We start from the raw sequence: 19,676 nt of genomic DNA on the forward strand, positions 1-19,676 counted from the left end.
GATGAACCTAGTTGCAGGGCAGGAATAAAGAGGTAGACATAGAATGGACTTGATGACATGGGGTGGGAGGGCGAAGCGAGAGTAGCATCAACATATATACACTACTGAATGTAAAATAGTTGGCTGGTGGGAAGCAGCAGCATAGCACAGGGAGATCGGCTCGGTGCTTTGCGATGACCTAGAGGGGTGGGATAAGGAGGGTGGGAGGGAGACACAAGAGGGAGGGGATATGGGGGCATGTGTATGTGTATGGTGATTCACTTTGTTGTGCAACAGAAACTAACACAGTATTGTGAAGCAATTATAGTCCAATAAAGATCTATTAAAAAAAAAAAGAATATGCTGTTTATATTTACTAAGCACCCTCCATGTGCTGATTAGTGCAAGAAAAGTTATTTTTAGCAAGAAGAAAAGTCTTTTCTGGGGGTCAGTTTCATAAATGCAGCCACACCTGCTGCATTTATGAGTCTGGCTGAAGTCACCGGGGTGACGAGCTGAATGGGGGCTTTGTCTCGGTGACGCCTAAGACACACCCTACAATACACATCTCCAGGATCTCCTAAGAGGTGGGAGACCACTAGGCCAAGTCACTGGGGGGAAATTTGGATCCTACTAACCAGACTCAGATTGCCCACTGTTTGGAAAAGTGGCATTCACCCATGGACAATATTCTCAAGGACCCTCCTTCTGGAAAAATCCTTTTAGTGCCTCCAGCTGTTTCTTGACCTTCTGGTCAGGTCTTCACAATTCAAAAATAACCATTTATGGAACCGCCAGAAGTTACTCAGGTAATTTTTACTCGTTCAAGTCAAATACTTGCTCCCTTTTGCTTAAGCCACCCATGGCTGCTTTGCCAAAGAATTTTTTTATCAATAAACACTGGGCTTTACCTAATAAACTATTAGCAGTCAGAAGTCTAGAAATTTTACAGGATACTTGGTAGTAATTATTGTAGTAAGAAACATTTCATGGGAATTTATTCTTTAAAAGAAATATAGACTATAAACACTGGAATCTGCTAGAAGAAAAATGGGAAATCTTAGGTTGGCTGAATTGGAGGATTTTTATGTTTTTATATTTCACTGCATTATTTTGACTCCAGTTTGCAAAGCCTTAGAAGTCTTTAGATAAACACAGTTGAGAAGAAAGCCTTTTCTGTGAGCCAGATAAACATTTTAGTATTTGTTCTGGTTTATTTTTAATTTCTTACTTGTAAAAACTATGAAAGATATTTTTAAAACAAGAAGTACTAATGACTGATAAGTGCCAAAAAAATGTTCTATCTAATTTTTGCAAAATTTGTAAAAGGTAAACTTCGATTTTCCACCTGTGAATTAAAAACAAGAGAGAGAGAGAGAGCGCATCAGTGGTTTCAGTGGTGTGGTTCCTATTCTATGGGTGAGTTTAAATTGAAACAATCTTTCTGACAAATTGTTCAGGAAATTGTATAAAATCCTTAAAAATGTTATTTCCTCATATCTTTTTAATCCAATAATATAGCTTCTAAAAATCTATTCTAAGAAAACAGTTGCCGACGGAATTGAAGATTTACATACAAATGCATTGATCACAGCCATGTCAGGAGAGCAGGATCCCTAGCAGATGCTCCTGAGGTGTCTAACTGGTCTACTATGAACTTCAGTGCTGACAGCCATCTTGTGTAGTAATCTGAAGAACATTTTAGACATGGAGTTAAAAAAAAAACAACTTGGGATCAAGGTTTTATTCTGAACCCCTTATCTACTAGCTGACTCTAGAAAATTACTTTTTTCATCTGTTATTTAACATTTTCATCTGCAGCATAACATACTCTTTAAGATCTCCAGACCCTGTTAATTCCCAACTCTACTATATACTAGCTAATTGAACTTGAGTAAATCTTTGTGCCTCAATTTTTCCATCTGTGAAATGGGGATATAATTGGTTCTTACCATTTAGAGTTGTTTTAAGGACTAAATGAGATACTAAAGAGATACTAAAGGAGGTTCTCAAAGCTGAAGAGGGATGGTAACATGAGTAACTTAGATCACCAGGAAAGAGAAGAAAGAAAGAAAGAAAGAAAGAAAGAAAGAAAGAAAGAAAGAAAGAAAGAAAGAAAGAAAGAAAGAAAGAAAGAAAGGAAGAAAGGAAGAGAGAAAGAAAGAAAGAAAGAGAAAGAGAAAGAAAGGGAGAGAGAAAGAAAAAGAGAGAGAAAGAGGGAGAAGGGAGGGAGGGAAGAAGGAAGGAAGGAGAGAAAGAAGGAAAAAAATAGTATTCACGTGTTATTTCAGATTATCAAGGGATATACTGGATAAAAGAAGTTATCTGTTGGAAATGGTAATCAGGACTGGGGGGAATAGACGAGGGACTGCTCTTTTTCATATAGGCTTAATCATACTATTGGACTATTTCAATCTGCATGCATGTATTATTTTGATAAAAATTCAAACATTTAATTTGAAAAAACTGTATGGCAGATCCATCACATTAAGGGGGAAAAAAGTTTTAAAAACTGGTATGACAGAATAATCCTCATTTTTAAAAGTTCTACACAAATAGTTTTTACTATTATAATCAAGAAAATACTTGAAAAAATAAAGAAAAGATGAGGTAGAATCACTGATATGTTGGTTCTACATTGTGCACTTAAGTATTTGAAATTATTTCAATAATTAGTTCTTAAAAGCAACAATGAAAATAAATTTAAGAGCACGAATAGTAGGATTTCCCTGGTAGTCCAGTGGTTAATAATCTGCCTTCTAATGCAGGGGACACAGGTTCGATCCCTGGTCAGGGAACTAAGATCTCACATGCTGTGGGACAACTAAGCCCATGAGCCCCAACTACTGACCACGCGGGCCACAACTAGACAGCCTGTGTTCCGCAGCTACAGAGCCCACCAGCTCTGGAGCCCGTGTGCCACACCTAGAGAGAAGCCCGTGCGCCGCAGCAGAGGATCCCGCATGTCGCAACGAAGATCCTGCGTGCCACAACTAAGACCCAACGCAGCCAAAAATAAAATTAATTAATTAATTTTAAAAGAAAGAGCACGAGTAGTTATATTATGCTAGTTCAAATAGAAATGTCTGGGGACCGCTGGGATGTAAATAATATGAGTAAGGTACCTATGTAAAATGCAGGAAACTCTGGATTTGGAGTTTAAAAAAAAACTAGATTGGAGTTCTGGCTCTGCCGCTTGCTAACTCGGTAATGTTGTTTAAGTTCTCCAACATCAATGAGCCTTGGTTTCCCCCTGTAAAAAGGGGGAAATAACTGAACTCACAGGATTATTGATGAGATGAAGTGAAATAATAAATGAAAGCCCTATGAACAGCTATATGAATATGTATACATGAATAGGTATATATTTTTAAACTCTTCTTTAAATATTAGGTTTTAAAACAAAAAAGCTAACTATAGACAACCTATTAAAAGAAAAATTATAAGGGAGCACTTTAAATGTGTTTTAGAAAGTATACTTTAACATAAGGTGTAGTTGTAGATAAATTATTATCATCCCTAGCTGCTGGCTAGTACCCTAGCACGCTTGTAACAATCTTGTGTTTTTTAGCTTACAATTTAAAAAATCTGATTATAAAAGTAACACATGTCTATTAATATATATCCTCAAATGTATCTTCCAAAAAATAACTTTTAATGGCCACAAAACATTCCATTAAGCAGCTGCACAGTAATTTAACATCTTCTTATGGTTAAGACAGGTTGTTTCCAACTTTGCAGTATCATAATTAGCCTGGGCTCAATATGTTTCTACATAAATTGTTCAATATGCTCCTGAGTCATAACTGCCTATTTACTCATCTGTTTTCCCCAGTGGACAATAAGCTTTGTGAGAGACTATTCCTTTTTTGCCACTGTTACTTAGTGCCTAGTATTTCACCTGGCACATAGTATCTTACATATATAAATATGTGTTGTGGGAATAAACAAAAGAATTAATTAATGAATACTGGTATTTCCCCACAGAACTCAAGGGGTATTGCAGGGGAGCCCAACAAAATGAGGTAACTGGTATGAAAGTCCTTTGCGTGTTTTGAACTTTAGCATCTTTTAACCTCATTACTTTTACTGTTTTTATTGTTACCATAAACGAGAGCAATAAGAAAGAGATGTTTGAGAGGCAGGTGTGGGCACTGGTGGGGCCTGGTATGGGAGAGAGGGGTGTGACACACCTCTTCCTCTCCTAGACACTGGCAAGCAGGCTCTAGTTAATTCTGCCTTGGCAAGGACAAAGCTTTCATCATAATGGAATCTTCTGGTGGCAGGGCAGTTATGTAGCTGTTTCAAAGCAGGAAGAAAAAGAAAAATGAATGACTGTGGGAGAGGGGAAATTATGGGAGGAAAACATTTTTTCTCATTTTCTACTTAGAGTATGAGTTAGAAACACATAAAGGGAAGTTTATGGAAAGAAATGCAGAATGCAACATTGACTACCTCTGTATACTTAAGTTCTATGCTTGAGGCCAACAAAAATGTGTAATTGCTAAAACCTGGATATAGTGTGCTGTTCCAGAGTAGCACATTGAAACCACTCTAGAGGTTAGACGGCCTTAGAGGCAGTGTGTATATCACAGGAGGAGTGCTATATGAGGGTAATTTCTGGTTTGAAAGGGCACAAAGGAACATTTTGGGTGTTGGAAATAGTTCCTACCTATCTTGTTTGGAGTGGTGATTATGTGGGTGTATACAATTTTACTGAACAATTCAAACTGAGCACTTAAGATCTCTGTGCATTTTACTGAATGTAAATTATATCTCAGTTTAAAATGTTAAATAAGAAGAGTTTTTCTGGGACTTCCCTGGTGGCACAGTGGTTTAGAATCCACCCGCCAATGCAGGGGACATGGGTTCGATCCCTGGTCCGGGAGATCCCACATGCCGCGGAGCAACTAAGCCCGTGCGCCACAACTACTGAGCCTGTGCTCTAGAGCCCACGAGTCGCAACTACTGAGCCCTCGTGCCACGACTACTGAAGCCCGTGCACCTAGAGCCCTTGCTGTGCAACAAGAGAAGCCACCACAATGAGAAGCCCATGCACCGCCGCATTGAAGAGTAGCCCCTGCTCGCCACAACTACAGAAAGCCCACGCGCAGCAACAAAGACCCAACACGACCAAAAATAAATAAATAAATAAATTTATTTTAAAAAATTGCGAAGTAGCAAGTATACATAATTTTTTTAAAAAAGAGTTTTTCGGGCTTCCCTGGTGGCGCAGTGGTTGAGAATCTGCCTGCCAATGCAGGGGACACGGGTTCGAGCCCTGGTCTGGGAAGATCCCACATGCCGCGGAGCAACTAGGCCCGTGAGCCACAATTACTGAGCCTGCGCGTCTGGAGCCTGTGCTCCGCAACAGGAGAGGCCGCGATAGTGAGAGCCCCGCGCACCGCGATGAAGAGTGGCCCCCACGTGCCACAACTAGAGAAAGCCCTCGCACAGAAACGAAAACCCAACACAGCCATAAATAAAATAAATAAATAAATAAATAAATAAATCCAAAGTTAAAAAAAAAAAAAAGAGTTTTTCTGGTTGCAAAAATAACATGCATTCATTGCACAAATTTTAGAAAATACAGATAAGCACAAAGAAGGAAATAAAAATTACCTGGACTTTTACTGCCCAGAGATAATCACCCTTAACATCCAGATCATTGTTATCTGGTTCTCCATTATCCCACCATCCCAGTTATGAGGTTACCGGAGAAAGCAATAGTTATCATGATATGGACATAATCAGCTAATGACCTGGCTGCTTATAAAGTTCATCCTCACCCAAACATCCTCAGCTTTACACTAGCTTACATCCCCACCCATCCTGTCAAAGAGCTTGTCAGGCAGCTCTTCTCTGAATATTGGATGTAAACATCCACAAATGTAATGGAAATCAAATTGAAAGTGGACTGTGAATTTTTTAAAAACAAGGTATGTTTCATAAAGTCAGTGAACATACTGTTGGAAAACTGCTGGGTCACATAAAAGCCACGGAAAAGGGAGACGTTAGACCTGATATGCATGTACTGAGAGAAAATAAGCAGGGATGATGATAAGCACTTCAAAAGACAATGATTTGATTATCAAAGACTAAAAGAAGCCTTTGGAAAATAATGAAGCCCTCAAATTATTTTTGTTACAAAAGTTATGATAGTACCACAAAAGTCAGACATAAAGTGGGGAACAAGGCTGTATCATACTGTCATACAATTTTTGTCCAAAAGACAAGGCAAAATATCAACATTTTAAAAGTTAATTCCCAAACGTATAAAAAACTATTTCCTATAACACAGCTGCTGAAATATTAATGTGCATAGGAATCACCTGAAAGTCTTGTTAAACTGCAGGTTATGATTCAGTTAGATTGGAGGAGGGGCCCAGATTCTGCATTTCTAACGAGCTCCCACGAGTGCTGATACGGTTAGTCTCTGGACCTTACTTTGAACACCAAGACTGTAAAACTGTGATTTAAGTAGATTCACTTATAAGTGGCCTTTATCCAATACTCATTAGCTTTGAGCGTTAAAAAAGGTTTCCCTATCCTTCCAGGTATTTCTAATTTAACTGTTCTAGATACATGCAATACACAGTTCTCAAATTATAAACAAAATCACCTGGACGGCTTGTTTAACCATAGATTGTTGCCACACCCAGAGCTTCTCTCTTGGTGAATCTGGGGTGGGGTCTGAAAATTTGCCTTTCTAACTAGTTCGTGGGTGATGCTAATGCTGGTGGTCCTGGGACCATACTCTGTGAACCACCGGCTTAGAATGATTGCAAATAACTTGTAGGGAGTTGCTTACAATACCTGAATTACACATTGTGTTACACTTGCAAAACAAACAGGACAATAGAAATTGTATGGATCATATGAACAAGCCCCAAACATGTGACTGTCTGAATGTTCCTGGTATTTACTGAGCTCAGTCATCCAGCTCATTGCCCAAGGGTTCAGCTTGACTTTGTGTGTGTAGGTCAGTGGTCACCAACTGTTTTGACTCCAAAATTATTTTTATTATTAATGATTTTCTATCATTTTGTATAATATTAATTATATTTCTAGAGAGAGCAATGAGACTACCTATGATAGATCTGCTTAGATTATCAATTGCTTTATCTCACTTCAGCTCACAAAGGATTCCCTCTCACTTTACAAGTAGTGGCCCTGCCATCACCTCATTAATTGATTGAGCTTGCATTATTAGAATATGCAAAATATGCACACGTATCTATTAGTATAAACGGCTCAACACACACAGTTTCTTTGTATGGATCCTTTCAGGCAACCCTCTTATTTTGAGAGGATTACTTAGTTAAAATCAGAGAATACAGCCTGTAAATCGACTTCCTGCATTTGTAACCTGCAATACAACACGATAGGCAAAAAAGGAACAAACAATTTAAGGCTTCACTACAAATCCCTTTCCTCTGAGGAACTCCCATTCAGGATACTACAAACCTTTAATCACTACTCTTAGTATTGTTATTCTGCAGACAATGTAGTCACCTAACTGCATTTTCATCCAGCACGCAAGTTTGCTATTGGTCCAGAGTGATATCATAGGACAGTGTCAGATGCTCCAGGAGGAAATAGAGTGGTGGTTAAGCCCTGTGGCTCTAAAGCCAAACCCTGGCTCTACCACCTACCATACACTGTGGTCTTGAGCAAGTGACTAGATCACTCTATGCCTCAGTTTTCTCATCGATAAAATGGGAGTAGTAATAATAGAACATATTTCACAGTGTCATTGCAAAACTCAAATAAGTTAATATGGGTAAAGTATTTAGAGCAGTTCCCGGCACAAATTAAGAATGCAGTAAGCATTAGCTATTTTATTATGTCCTGAACACTGAACTGGATGTCAGAAGACCTGGGTTCAAGCCCTAGCTCTGTCACTGATTACTTTTATGACTTTAGACAAGCCATTTAACCTTTCTGAGCTTCATCTGCAAAATGGGGCTCGCAATCACTGCCTTGCTAAACTGACAGAGTTGTGGTCTCAAATAAAATAGTACATGTAAAGGTGCTTCAAAAAACTGTAAAGCAGTACGCAAAAATAAGAACCCTTCTTTATAATTTGATTTCTCTTATACCTTAATACATAAATATTATCTGAAATGTTTTATAGTAAAGAAATATGATCAAAGCAGGAATGTATTCTCAGTGAATATTTTCTTTTCCTTTTATAGCCACTCTTTTAGCAATTTATTTAAATATTTTCTGAAATTTAAAATGAAACTCACTAGAACACAATTTCTGGAGTACTCTTTTCTCCACTAAAAAAAAAAAAAAAAAGTGAAACATCTGGCCATCTTCCTAGTCTTCTAGCTCTATGGTGTGGTATAAAAAGTGTGGGCTTTGTGCAACCCAATTGAAAAATGGGCAGAAGACCTTAATAGACATTTCTCCAAAGAAGACATACAGATGGCCAGTAGGCACAGGAAAAGATGCTCAACATCACTAATTATTAGAGAAATGCAAATCAAAACTACAATGAGGTACCGCCTCACACTGGTCAGAATGGCCATCATTAAAAAGTCTACAAATAACAAATGCTGGAGAGGATGTGGAGAAAAGGGAACCCTCCTATGCTGTTGGTGGGAATGTAAGCTGGTACAGCCACTATGGAAAGCAGTTTGGAGGTTCTTCAGAAAACTAAAAATAGAATTACCATATGATCCAGCAATCCCACTCCTGGTCATATATCCAGACAAAACTATAATTCAAAAAGATACATGCACCCCTATGTTCATAGCAACATTATTCACAATACCCAAAACATGGAAACAACCTAAATGTCCATCAACAGATAAATGGATAAAGAAGATGTGGTACATATATACAATGGAATACTACTCAGCCATAAAAAAGAACGAATTAATGCCATTTGCAGTAACGTGGATGCAACTAGAGATTATCATACTAAGTGAAGTAAGTCAGAAAGAGAAAAACAAATACCATATGATATCACTTATATGTGGAATCTAAAATATGGCACAGGAATTCCCTGGTGGCACAGTGGTTAAGAACCCGCCTGCCAATGCAGGGGACACGGGTTTGATCCCTGGTCCGGGAAGATCCCACATGCCGCAGAGCAACTAAGCCCGTGCGCCACAACTACTGAGCCTGTGCTCTAGAGCCTGGGAGCCACAACTACTGAGCCCGCATGCCACAACTACTGAAGCCCGTGTGCCTAGAGCCTATGCTCCACAACAAAAGAAGCCACTGAAATGAGAAGCCCACGTGCTGCAACGAAGAGTAGCCCCTGCTCGCTGCAACTAGAGAAAGCCCACACGCAGCAACAAAGACCCAATGCAGCCAAAAATAAATAAATAGAATAAAAAAATAAAATAAAATAAATAAAATAAAATATAGCACAAATGCACCTATCTACAAAACAGAAACAGACTCACAGACATAGAGAACAGATTTGCCAAGGAGGGAGGGCAGGACTGGGAGTGTGGGATTAGCAGATGTAAACTATTATATACAGAATGAATAAACAACAAGGTCCTACTGTAGAGCACAGGGAGCTGTATTCAATATCCTGTGATAAACCATAATGGAAAAGAATATAAAAAAGAATGTCCATATGTGTATAACTGAGTCACTTTCCTGTACAGCAGAGACTGGCACAACATTGTAAATCAACTCTACTTCAATTAAAAAAATTAAATTAAAAAAATTAAATTAAAAAAAAGTGTGGGCTTTGTGAACAGAAGACCAACATAAGTCCCACAGGAGCTGTGTAACCTTGCACAAGTCACTTAAGTGCTCTAAGCTTCCATTTTATCACGGAGATAATAGTGGTTACCCAGCCCACCTCTCTGGGAAGGACCTGGAGAGTAAAGAAATACAAATATTCATGGATGCCATGGATTAGAGATAACACCAGGTAACATCTGTTATACATCTAGCCTAGGAATTGGTGATTTTTTCTTTTTTTTTTTGTAAAAGACTAAATAGTAAATATTTTAGGCTTTGCAGGTCATAAGCCTCTGTCACAAGTACCCAACTCTGCCACTGTTGAATGAAAGCAACCATAAACAATATGTAAACAAATGGGTGTGGATGTGTTTTAATAAAACTTTATTTATGGACACTGAAGTTTGATTTTCACATAAATTTTACATGACATGAAATCTTCTTTTGATTTTTTTCAAACCATTAAATTTACCATTCTTAGCACAAAAACAAGCAGTGAGCTAAAACTGGCCTGCGGGCCATAGTTTGCCAACCCCTGGTCTAGCACAATGCCTAGCATGTAGCAGGTAATAGTAGGTAATATTAGGCATATACAGTTGCTTTATAAACTAAAAATCATTAGATATAATCTATTGGCAACTTTGCTTGTTCTCACGCCTTAAGGACCATCACATCTGTGCTCTCTCAGGACCTAAGGATATAATTCATCTGGAATTGTGGACTTGGCATTATCTAAAGCATTGATTTGAACTCTAAGTCTTTTACGTATGCCTAATTTTAATTCCTTGTTTTCAATAAAATGTTAAGAATCTTTTTCTAAGTAAAAAAAGGTAATACTCATTCTAAAATTTTCAGAAAATAGAAAAGTAGGAATAATGAGGAGGATCTCTCATAGTCATACCATCCAATCAGTTCCTGCTTAGTTATGTTTTCCACCTCCCCCTTTGAGGGCCATTTTCTTTATTAAAAAAAAAAGAAGAAGAAGTAAAGCAACAGTTAAGTAGTTATACTTTCTCTGCCATCTGTCAGCATTACATCATTTTCTTACTCCAAACATAATGTTGTTGTTTTTTAACTGAATTGTTTTTGTTATCCTCACCTTCAGCCGGTTCTGGGCTCTCTCCTTCCTGAGTCTTTTCCTTCATATGCGTGGTGGTTGGGCATGCCTCTTTCTATCATCAGCATGTATCTCAACAGAGCCCATTCTCTTCAGACACACGTGTTTGGTTTTTTTTCTTCCTCATCAGCTTTATATGTGATTGTAATTTCTTGTAACCTATGTTTCCCTAGGCACACCAACCTATGGATAAAATGAAACCATATTAACAATAATAAACAGTATTTTTTCTGATTTCACCCTACCTCTCTATTGTGGGACTTCTAGCTACTCTCAAAGTATCAACCAGTTGCCTTTAGGAAGCTCATCGGTAGGACATATGCGCTCATAAACAAGTCATGTCAGTTACCACCTGTGTCTGCCATGATTCTCTCCTACCCTGGCCCCCTTTGGTGACACCTGCTGCCAAAGCCTCTGCTTCCCATGAAGTTGCTTGATAGTGCCCAACCACTGCCACAGCGGCAGGTGATATCCACGCTAGAGGTATTGTTTTCCAAAGCTACAAACTATTAAAATCTCTCCTGCTCTTAAGACTGGTTCCCACTGTTGCAGAGTGAAGAGGCCTCTGTTGTTACCACAGCCGTCAGGGCTGGTCTCCACTGCAGGCTCACTGAATATTAAAGTTGGGGGGCGGGGCAGTTTTTAGAGTCCTTAAATCACTGAAGCCAGGCTGCACCAGAGCAGGATCAAGGCTTCTCTCCTTTGCGTGTTAACATCAACAGAGGAGCCACAGAATAGGCTTGTCTTGTGATCCTAGTATCTTACATAATTTATTGAAACAGAGCTTTCATTTCTTGTATTCCCCTCTCCCTAGGACTCTAACATGGCTTTATAGAGGCTGGGTCAGAAGCTAAAATCAGAAAGACAGACATCATGCTGTACTGATCTTCCCCCCCATCTGGCCAGTTTTTGGTCCAAACTTAAGAGCCCTACTTTCTCTTCCTTTAGAATGAATTCTTCTCCAGGAGACTCCTTTTCCCCTCGTGCACAATAATGGAGGACTTGGGCCCTGATACTACACATGTAAGCATGTCTGAATGCCAGCGGTTATCAAAATTTAGATTCAAGCCAGAATTCTCCATTCCTTCAGAATTCCACCCCTCAGGCATTCTCATTCTTCTTAATCTGTTGTCCGTTTTAAATGATGTTGGTCATAAAATCATAGTTATCTTTACTCTGGGCTTTTAGAAATCTGTTTTTCTGAAATCTCCCATATGTTTTTGTAGTAGACATCTGTTGTTTTTGCAAGTCTCCTCAAGAACATTGCTCCATCAATTCTGCCTTCACTCTCCTACATCATCGGTTTCCTCTCCCCACTGGATCATTCTATGAACATATAAATTTCTCTCATAAAAAAAAAAACCCTCAATATCTTCTTCTAGCTACTACCCCATTCCTCCGCTCCTTCTTATTGCAAAACACATAGAAATAAACTGTGTTGTTGTTTTTAATATTTGTAGTCTCCAAATTCCTTTCTTCTCATTCTCTCTTGAACAGACTCCAATAAGGTTTTTTCACCTTTACACCATTTAAACTGCTCATGTCAAGGCCTCCATGTAGTTAAATCCAAAGGTCAATCCTTATTTTCACTTGACTATCCTTCATTTGACAGAGTGATCTCTTTCTCCTTGAAGCATTTTATTCCCTTCACTTCCAGGATATCTCATTCTCTTAGATTGCCTCTTATCTAGACTGGCTGCTTCTTCTCAGCCTCAGTTTCCTTTGCTGATTCCTTATCATTACCCTGACATCTAAACACTGAAGTAGCACCTGATTCTTGGAACTCTTATCTTCATACTCTCTCTCCTTAAGTGGTCTCATCCAGTCTCATGGTGTTAAATACCATCTATATACTAATAACTCTGCAGCCAGGGACTCTCACTTGAATCCCACACTCATACGTTCAACTGCCTATCAACATCTCCACTTTGAATCATAAAAGTATCTCAAATTTAATATGTCTACAATGGAACTCCTGTTCTCCTACAAACCTATTGCTCCCACAGTTTTCTGCATTTCAGTGAATGACAATTCCAGCCTTCCAATCACTCTAGTCAAAAATCTCAGTTATCCTTGATACTTTCTCTCACGTCTCCCTCCCCCCAGTTCACTGCCATCAAAATATTTCCAGCATCTGACCTCTTTAAACCAGGTCCACTGTTATCATTTTGTTCTAAACCATTAATATCTCTAATCTGGATTATTGCACTAATCTCTTACCTAATCTCCAGCTCTCTCCCTTTGATCAACATTTTTAAATGTCAACTAGATCATGTCACTACCCTACTCAAGCTCTCCAGTGGCTTCGCAACTCGCAACTCGGGGTAAAATCAGAGTCAATAGCCTACAAGATATTTTACAATCTTTGACCTCATCTACCCTCCCCTGGCTCACTGTGCCAGGTACAAACCCACACGTACACTGCTCTTCCCTCTCCCTCTCTACGCAGATATCCACAGAGCTCATTCCCTCATCTGCTTTGGCTCAAATGAGGCCTTCTCTGATAATCCTACATAAAATTGCAGCACCCTTTCTTCCCAGCAATCTCTATTCCACTTCTGTGATATTTTCCTTCACAGCACATATAACCACCTGAAATATGACATAGTGTATTAATGTAGCTGTTTATTGTTTCTCTCCCTCACCCCAACTGGAATGCAAGGTCCAATAGAGCAAGAATTTTTGTCTATATTATTCACTGGAATATATACCTGGAATCTAAAATAGGCATACGCATATTAGGCACTCAGTAAATAGTTGTTGAATGAATGAATGAATGAATCCCCAGAACCTCCAATTCTTAGAGTGGACCCTTAATTTTCCTTCATGGAACTGTTCCTTTTCAGTCTATTTGTGCTGACTTTACCTCCTCAGTTTCAGACCTAGTATATTCCTGGTATATACCTATTCCCAGCCCCTATACAGGTCACATAATTGGTTTAGGGATGGGCCCATAACACAAGCCTGTCTAATGATTCTCAAATTGACTTTTTGGAAACTATTGGGGAAGAGATGCTCTCTTTCATGAGGTTGCTAGCCTTGTAGGACATAGCTCAGAGCTATTAGAGGTCATCTTGCCACTACGAGAGGTGACCTTGTCTTTAGAATGAAGTCAGCACACAAGGAAAGCAATTAATACCAAAAGAGAAATACTGGTTCCTGATGACTTCATTTGAAAACCTGCATCCAACTGTGCCTGAGTCAATTTCAGTTGGATTCCTGCCACTTACAACTAAAAGAATGCTAATAAATTCAAACTCTACTCCCAGTGTCCAACTCTAATACGACACTACTTCTTTTTCTTGATATTCTTGTAGCTTTTACATACTTCACTAACCAGTTTTTCCTTATTAGTAATAAGTAATTAACTTATTAGAGTATAAGTTCCCCTAATTGCTTCCTCAGTCTTCTGAGGAATAAAATTATCATGGAGGTAAGTAAAGAATTTTTCAAATTCTCTGGTTTTGGTAAAATGGAACCTTGGAATAGTTTCAGTTCGTCCTCTGTAACTAGCCTCTGTACCAGTTTTATAGCTAGAATTTAAAAAGCACCATCTAGAACATCTGTCTGGTTAGGTGGCATGCAGCATACACCTGTAAAAATATCACTTGCCGTTTCCCGTCTTTATACCAAACAAAATTATTTTCATTATTTCTATCCTTGGGTTTCTTGATCTCCTTATAGGTGAACTTTATTTATGAAGTCAGGAGACATTTATTAAATCCAAACTCCATGCCTGGTACTTTTCTAGGTGCTAGAATGTAATGGTAAATTTTCTTTTGATATCTAGCATTGTCTTGTCACATGGTAGGTGTTCAATAGACCTTTGTTAAGTTAGTAAATAAGTGGATACATTGATAAGTAGAACTACTTGAATATTCATTGGATCTATTACCTTCCTATTGATATATGTTAGTCCACTCTAACAAGTCTTGGCACTGATGATAATAATGACTTCAATTTACAAAGTAGTAACTGAAAATATATGTAATGTCTTCTTTATATTATCACTATTCCAGTCAGTAATCTTTAGGTGGATAGGAACAAAGACTGATTCAAGTTAAATTAAAGGGGCTTATTATAAATAACAATGAAAAGGTTGTCCTATCAATTCAAAAATACCCATAAGTAATTGCTATAATAGGAGGTACCAGAGAGGAGTTCTGGATTTGAGACATTTGTGGGGACCTCAACAGCAGGAATTCATGAACTTGACTCTTTTGCATTATTGTTCACTATCATGACTCAGTGGTATTCCACATGCCTCTCCTTTTTCTTGTACTCTGGTCAACTGGCCACTCTTGGTTTAAGCAGCCCATAGCCAGAGTCACAAAAGCATGGCATTAAATGGCAATTGGCACTCAGTTGTAGGAAAGACTATTGACAGTGGTGAAGACTGGGGTTAATTTAAACCTTATTTAAAGGGGAGTAACAATTATTGCCACGTGGGCATATGGATCTATTCTTACCACAATATTTGACTTTTCACAAGAAGTTGGAAATCCTGAGTAAAATTTCTTAACTTTTGAAGGATGGCAAGGAAGGAAGGAAGGAAGGAAGGAAGGGAGGGAGGGAGGGAGGGAGGGAGGGAGGGAGGGAGAGAGAAAGAGAGAGAAAGAAAGAATATCGCATGGGCAAACCCCGTGCAGGCTTGTGCAAAAAAAAGAGTTAGCATAGCAGGACTAACTGTTTTTCCTTAGAAAGGCCTCCTACCTACACGGTTGGCCCTTGGCTGGCATCTGGGAACTTGAATTTGGTTCCCAGCATTCTCAGAACTGATAAGAAGGACTCACTGGGCTAAACTGTTTGTACAAACAATATGGCTTATGCCGAGCACCTGCTTTCATTCTGGGAGTCTGCAATTTTGGTATGTGCCTGGCAGAGGCTGCCTACATGACCTGCCCCCAATAAAAACTTGGGCACCGAGTCTCCAGTGAGCTTCTTGGCTGGCAGCATTTCACATGTGTTGTCATCACTTATTGCTGGGGCAGTTGAGCATGTCCTGTATGACTCCATGGGAGAGGACCCTTCAAAGCTTGTGCCTGGTTTATCTGGACTTTGCCCCATGTGATTTTTTTTTCTTTTTTTGGCTGCATTGTGTCTTCGCTTGCACACGGGATTTCTCTAGTTACTGAGAGCGGGGGTTACTCTTTGTTGCGGTGAGCGGGCTTCTCAATTGTGGTGGCTTCTCTTGTTGCAGAGCACAGGCTCTAGGCGCACAGGCTTCAGTAGTTGTGACACATGGGCTTCAGTAGTTGTGGCTTTCGGGCTCTAGAGCGCAGGCTCAGTAGTTGTGGCGCACGGGCTTAGTTGCTCCGCGGCATGTGGGATCTTCCTGGACCAGGGCTCGAACCCGTGTCCCCTGCATGGGCAGGGGGATTCTTAACTACTGTGCCACCAGGGAAGCCCGCCCCATGTGATTTTTCCTTTGCTGATTTGGCTGTGTATCCTTTGCCATAAAAAGTCAGAGCCATGAGTATGACTATATGCTTAGTCCTATAATTCCTCCTAGTGAATCCTCCTGGGGGTGGTCTTGAGGACCCCCGATACAAGGCCAAACAAAACATCTTTAAGCCAAATCCAGCCCACAGGGTATTACTTTACAACCTCTAATCTAAGAATGGTCATGGGCAGTACAGCTATCACCCCAAAACAGAGCATTTTTGCATGGTTTATGTCATTTAATCCTTACAACACTAAGAAATAAACATTTTTATAACCCCGATTTATACATGAGGAAACTGAGACTCAGAGGACTTAAGCTTGCACAAAGTCATTTAACCTGTAAGTGGAAGAGGCAGGATTCAAGCATAGCTAAATCCCATTTAATTTCCATAGTGCCTCTATGAAATTATATTTCCCCCCTCATGCTAAACTTTCAGAATCACTTTATTTTCCATTTCCTATGCATAGCATTTGCAACTCCAGGGCTAAAGTATTCTTATCACTCATCTTCTTATAATATCTGCTTTTCTCTTATTCCATGCCAATCTTCTCTTCCTGTCAGCCATGTACGAGGCTTTCTGAGCCAGGAGGAAAAGAAGGAAAGGAAGGTGGAAATAAGCAAGGGAAGGGAAGGATAACCCAGCAGTTTGGCCAGATTTTGCTGGCCTGGTCAGTAGTCCCAATAACAGGGTCTGAAGTGATGTGGGGAATGCAGGGTTAATCTAGGCTGGGGTCCGCATTAAAGAACGAATGTGACAATTATTACTGCCTTCCTGACTGTAGCGGTATTTGTCAGAGTGCCACTGATAGTTGTTCCAGAGGGATCTATTGTTGGTCCAGGGGTTTAAAGCAGAATCTCATCAACATCTGAGAGACAGTGGTATAGTTTGGGTATCAGGATAAGAGGGGAGAAATGTATGGGCAGGTCGTAAAGCAATGGCTGGGGTCCAGGACTGAGCTACAGTCTCAGGAAAAATTGACATGAAAACCAGGAAGCCAGGTAGAAGCTGCCTCCTAGGATCTGAACTCAGAGTCAAAGTTAAGAGGGGAAAATGCAGCTTGAGGTCTGAGCAAGTATTCCAGAGTTCCCCTTTGGTCTCCTGAATATCAAGCTTAGAACAGCAAGACTAATCCCAGCCTCTTTCTCTATGTGGCCTTGTAGGTAATGATGGAACTGAGTTCATAAAGCAACACACCTGTGTCTGGGCAGAGCTGAACATGGTAGGGACTGACAATTCTTACCTAAGGAATAAGTCAAAAGAAGTTTGTCTGGCTTTGTAATATTTATACACCTCTCTGGAAAGACTCAACAACAAATATATAAACTCTAAATGATACTCAGAGAGATACCATTTCAATGAACTCCTGAGGCTATACACTTTTTAAAGTAAAGCATCCCATTACCAGTGTCAATGATTATTCCCTTACCAATCTGTACAATGCACATTTTAGTGCTAGACAGTCTCTGAGTTATAAATATCAGGCTTGTGAGCATCCTGTGCAATTGTGTATCCACTAATACCTGTTGATATTACATGCCTCATGATCACTGTGCAGAGTCCTAATCACTGACCTTTAAGGAGCATTTACCCTGTAATCTGCATGGTTATGTTTACATGATCAACCTATCATTGCTCACAATAACACTATGAAGTAGGCATCACTTTTCTTTTTCTTTTTTTTTTATACAGCAGGTCCTTATTAGTCATCAATTTTATACACATCAGTGTATACATGTCAACCCCAATCACCCAATTCAGCACACCACCATCCCCACCCCACCGCTGTTTTCCTCCCTTGGTGTCCATACATTTGTTCTATACATCTGTGTCTCAACTTTTGCCCTGCAAACCGGTTCATCTGCACCATATTTCTAGGTTCCACATACATGCGTTAATATACGATATTTGTTTTTCTCTTTCTGACTTACATCACTCTGTATGACAGTCTCTAGATCCATCCACGTCTCAACAAATAACTCAATTTCATTCCTTTTTATGGCTGAGTAATATTCCATTGTAGATATGTACCACATCTTCTTTATCCATTCCTCTGTCAATGGGCATTTAGGTTGCTTCCATGACCTGGCTATTGTAAATAGTGCTGCAATGAACATTGGGGTGCATGTGTCTTTTTGAATTATGGTTTCCTCTGGGTATATGCCCAGTAGTGGGATTGCTGGATCATATGGTAATTCTATTTTTAGTTTCGTAAAGAACCTCCATACTGTTCTCCATAGTGGCTATATCAATTTACATTCCCACCAACAGTGCAAGAGGGTTCCCTTTTCTCCACACCCTCTCCAGCATTTGTTGTTTGTAGATTTTCTGATGATGCCCATTCTAACTGGTGTGAGGTGATACCTCATTGTAGTTTTCATTTGCATTTCTCTAATTATTAGTGATCTTGAGCATCTTTTCATGTGCTTCTTGGCCATCTGTATGTCTTCTTTGGAGAAATGTCTATTTAGGTCTTCTGCCCATTTTTGGATTGGGTTGTTTGTTTTTTTAATATTGAGCTGCATGAGCTGCTTTTGTGTCTCCATACAAATCTTAAGATTTTTTGTTCTAGTTCTGTAAAAAATGCCATTGGTAATTTGATTGGGATTGCATTGAATCTGCAGATTGCTTTGGGTAGTATTGTCATTTTCACAATGTTGATTTTTCCAATCCAAGAACATGGTATATTGCTCCATCTGTTGGTATCATCTTTAATTTCTTTCATCAGTGTCTTATAGTTTTCTGCATACAGGTCTTTTGTCTCCCTAGGTAGGTTTATTCCTAGGTATTTTATTCTTTTTGTTGCAGTGGTAAATGGGAGGGTTTCCTTAATTTCTCTTTCAGATTTTTCATCATTAGTGTATAGGAATGCAGGAGATTTCTGTGCATTAATTTTGTATCCTGCAACTTTACCAAATTCATTGATTAGCTCTAGTAGTTTTCTGGTGGCATTTTTAGGATTCTCTATGTATAGTATCATGTCATCTGCAAACAGTGACAGTTTTACTTCTTCTTTTCCAATTTGGATTCCTTTTATTTCTTTTTCTTCTCTGAGTGCCGTGGCTAGGACTTCCAAGACTATGTTGAATAATAGTGGTGAGAGTGGACATCCTTGTCTTGTTCCTGATCTTAGAGGAAATGCTTTCAGTTTTTCACCATTGAGAATGATGTTTGCTGTGGGTTTGTCATATATGGTCTTTATTATGTTGAGGTAGGTTCCCTGTATGCCCACTTTCTGGAAAGTTTTTATCATAAATGGGTGTTGAATTTTGTCAAAAGCTTTTTCTGCATCTATTGAGACGATCATATGGTTTTTCTTCTTCAGTTTGTTAATATGGTGTATCACATTGATTGATTTGCGTATCTTGAAGAATCCTTGCATCCCTGGGATAAATCCCACTTGATCATGGTGTATGATCCTT

At 39.2% G+C, this 19,676-nt stretch overlaps 1 protein-coding gene across 5 annotated transcripts in view; it reads right to left on the reverse strand.

Moving 5' to 3' along the window:
• Positions 1 to 19,676, reverse strand: part of LOC309640409 (uncharacterized protein) — a 67,877-nt gene that overhangs the window by 4,419 nt on the left and 43,782 nt on the right. Inside the window, exons 4-5 of one of the 5 annotated variants that reach the window (XR_014252190.1) lie at positions 10,793 to 10,993; positions 1,557 to 1,668 (exon numbers count right to left, since the gene is read on the reverse strand). Coding sequence is in view for 2 of the 5 variants with exons in the window: in XM_082419154.1 (XP_082275280.1) it covers positions 1,639 to 1,668 (30 nt within the window). In the remaining 3 variants the exon portion in view is untranslated. Of the gene's footprint in view, positions 1 to 1,349; positions 1,669 to 5,509; positions 10,994 to 19,676 lie in introns of those variants that run through there. The other 4 variants (XR_014252188.1, XR_014252189.1, XM_082419154.1 and 1 more) reach the window with 4 other exon arrangements.

This window comes from Balaenoptera physalus (genome assembly GCF_965194825.1).
Source record: "Balaenoptera physalus genome assembly, chromosome: 13".
Classification (NCBI taxonomy): domain Eukaryota; kingdom Metazoa; phylum Chordata; class Mammalia; order Artiodactyla; family Balaenopteridae; genus Balaenoptera; species Balaenoptera physalus.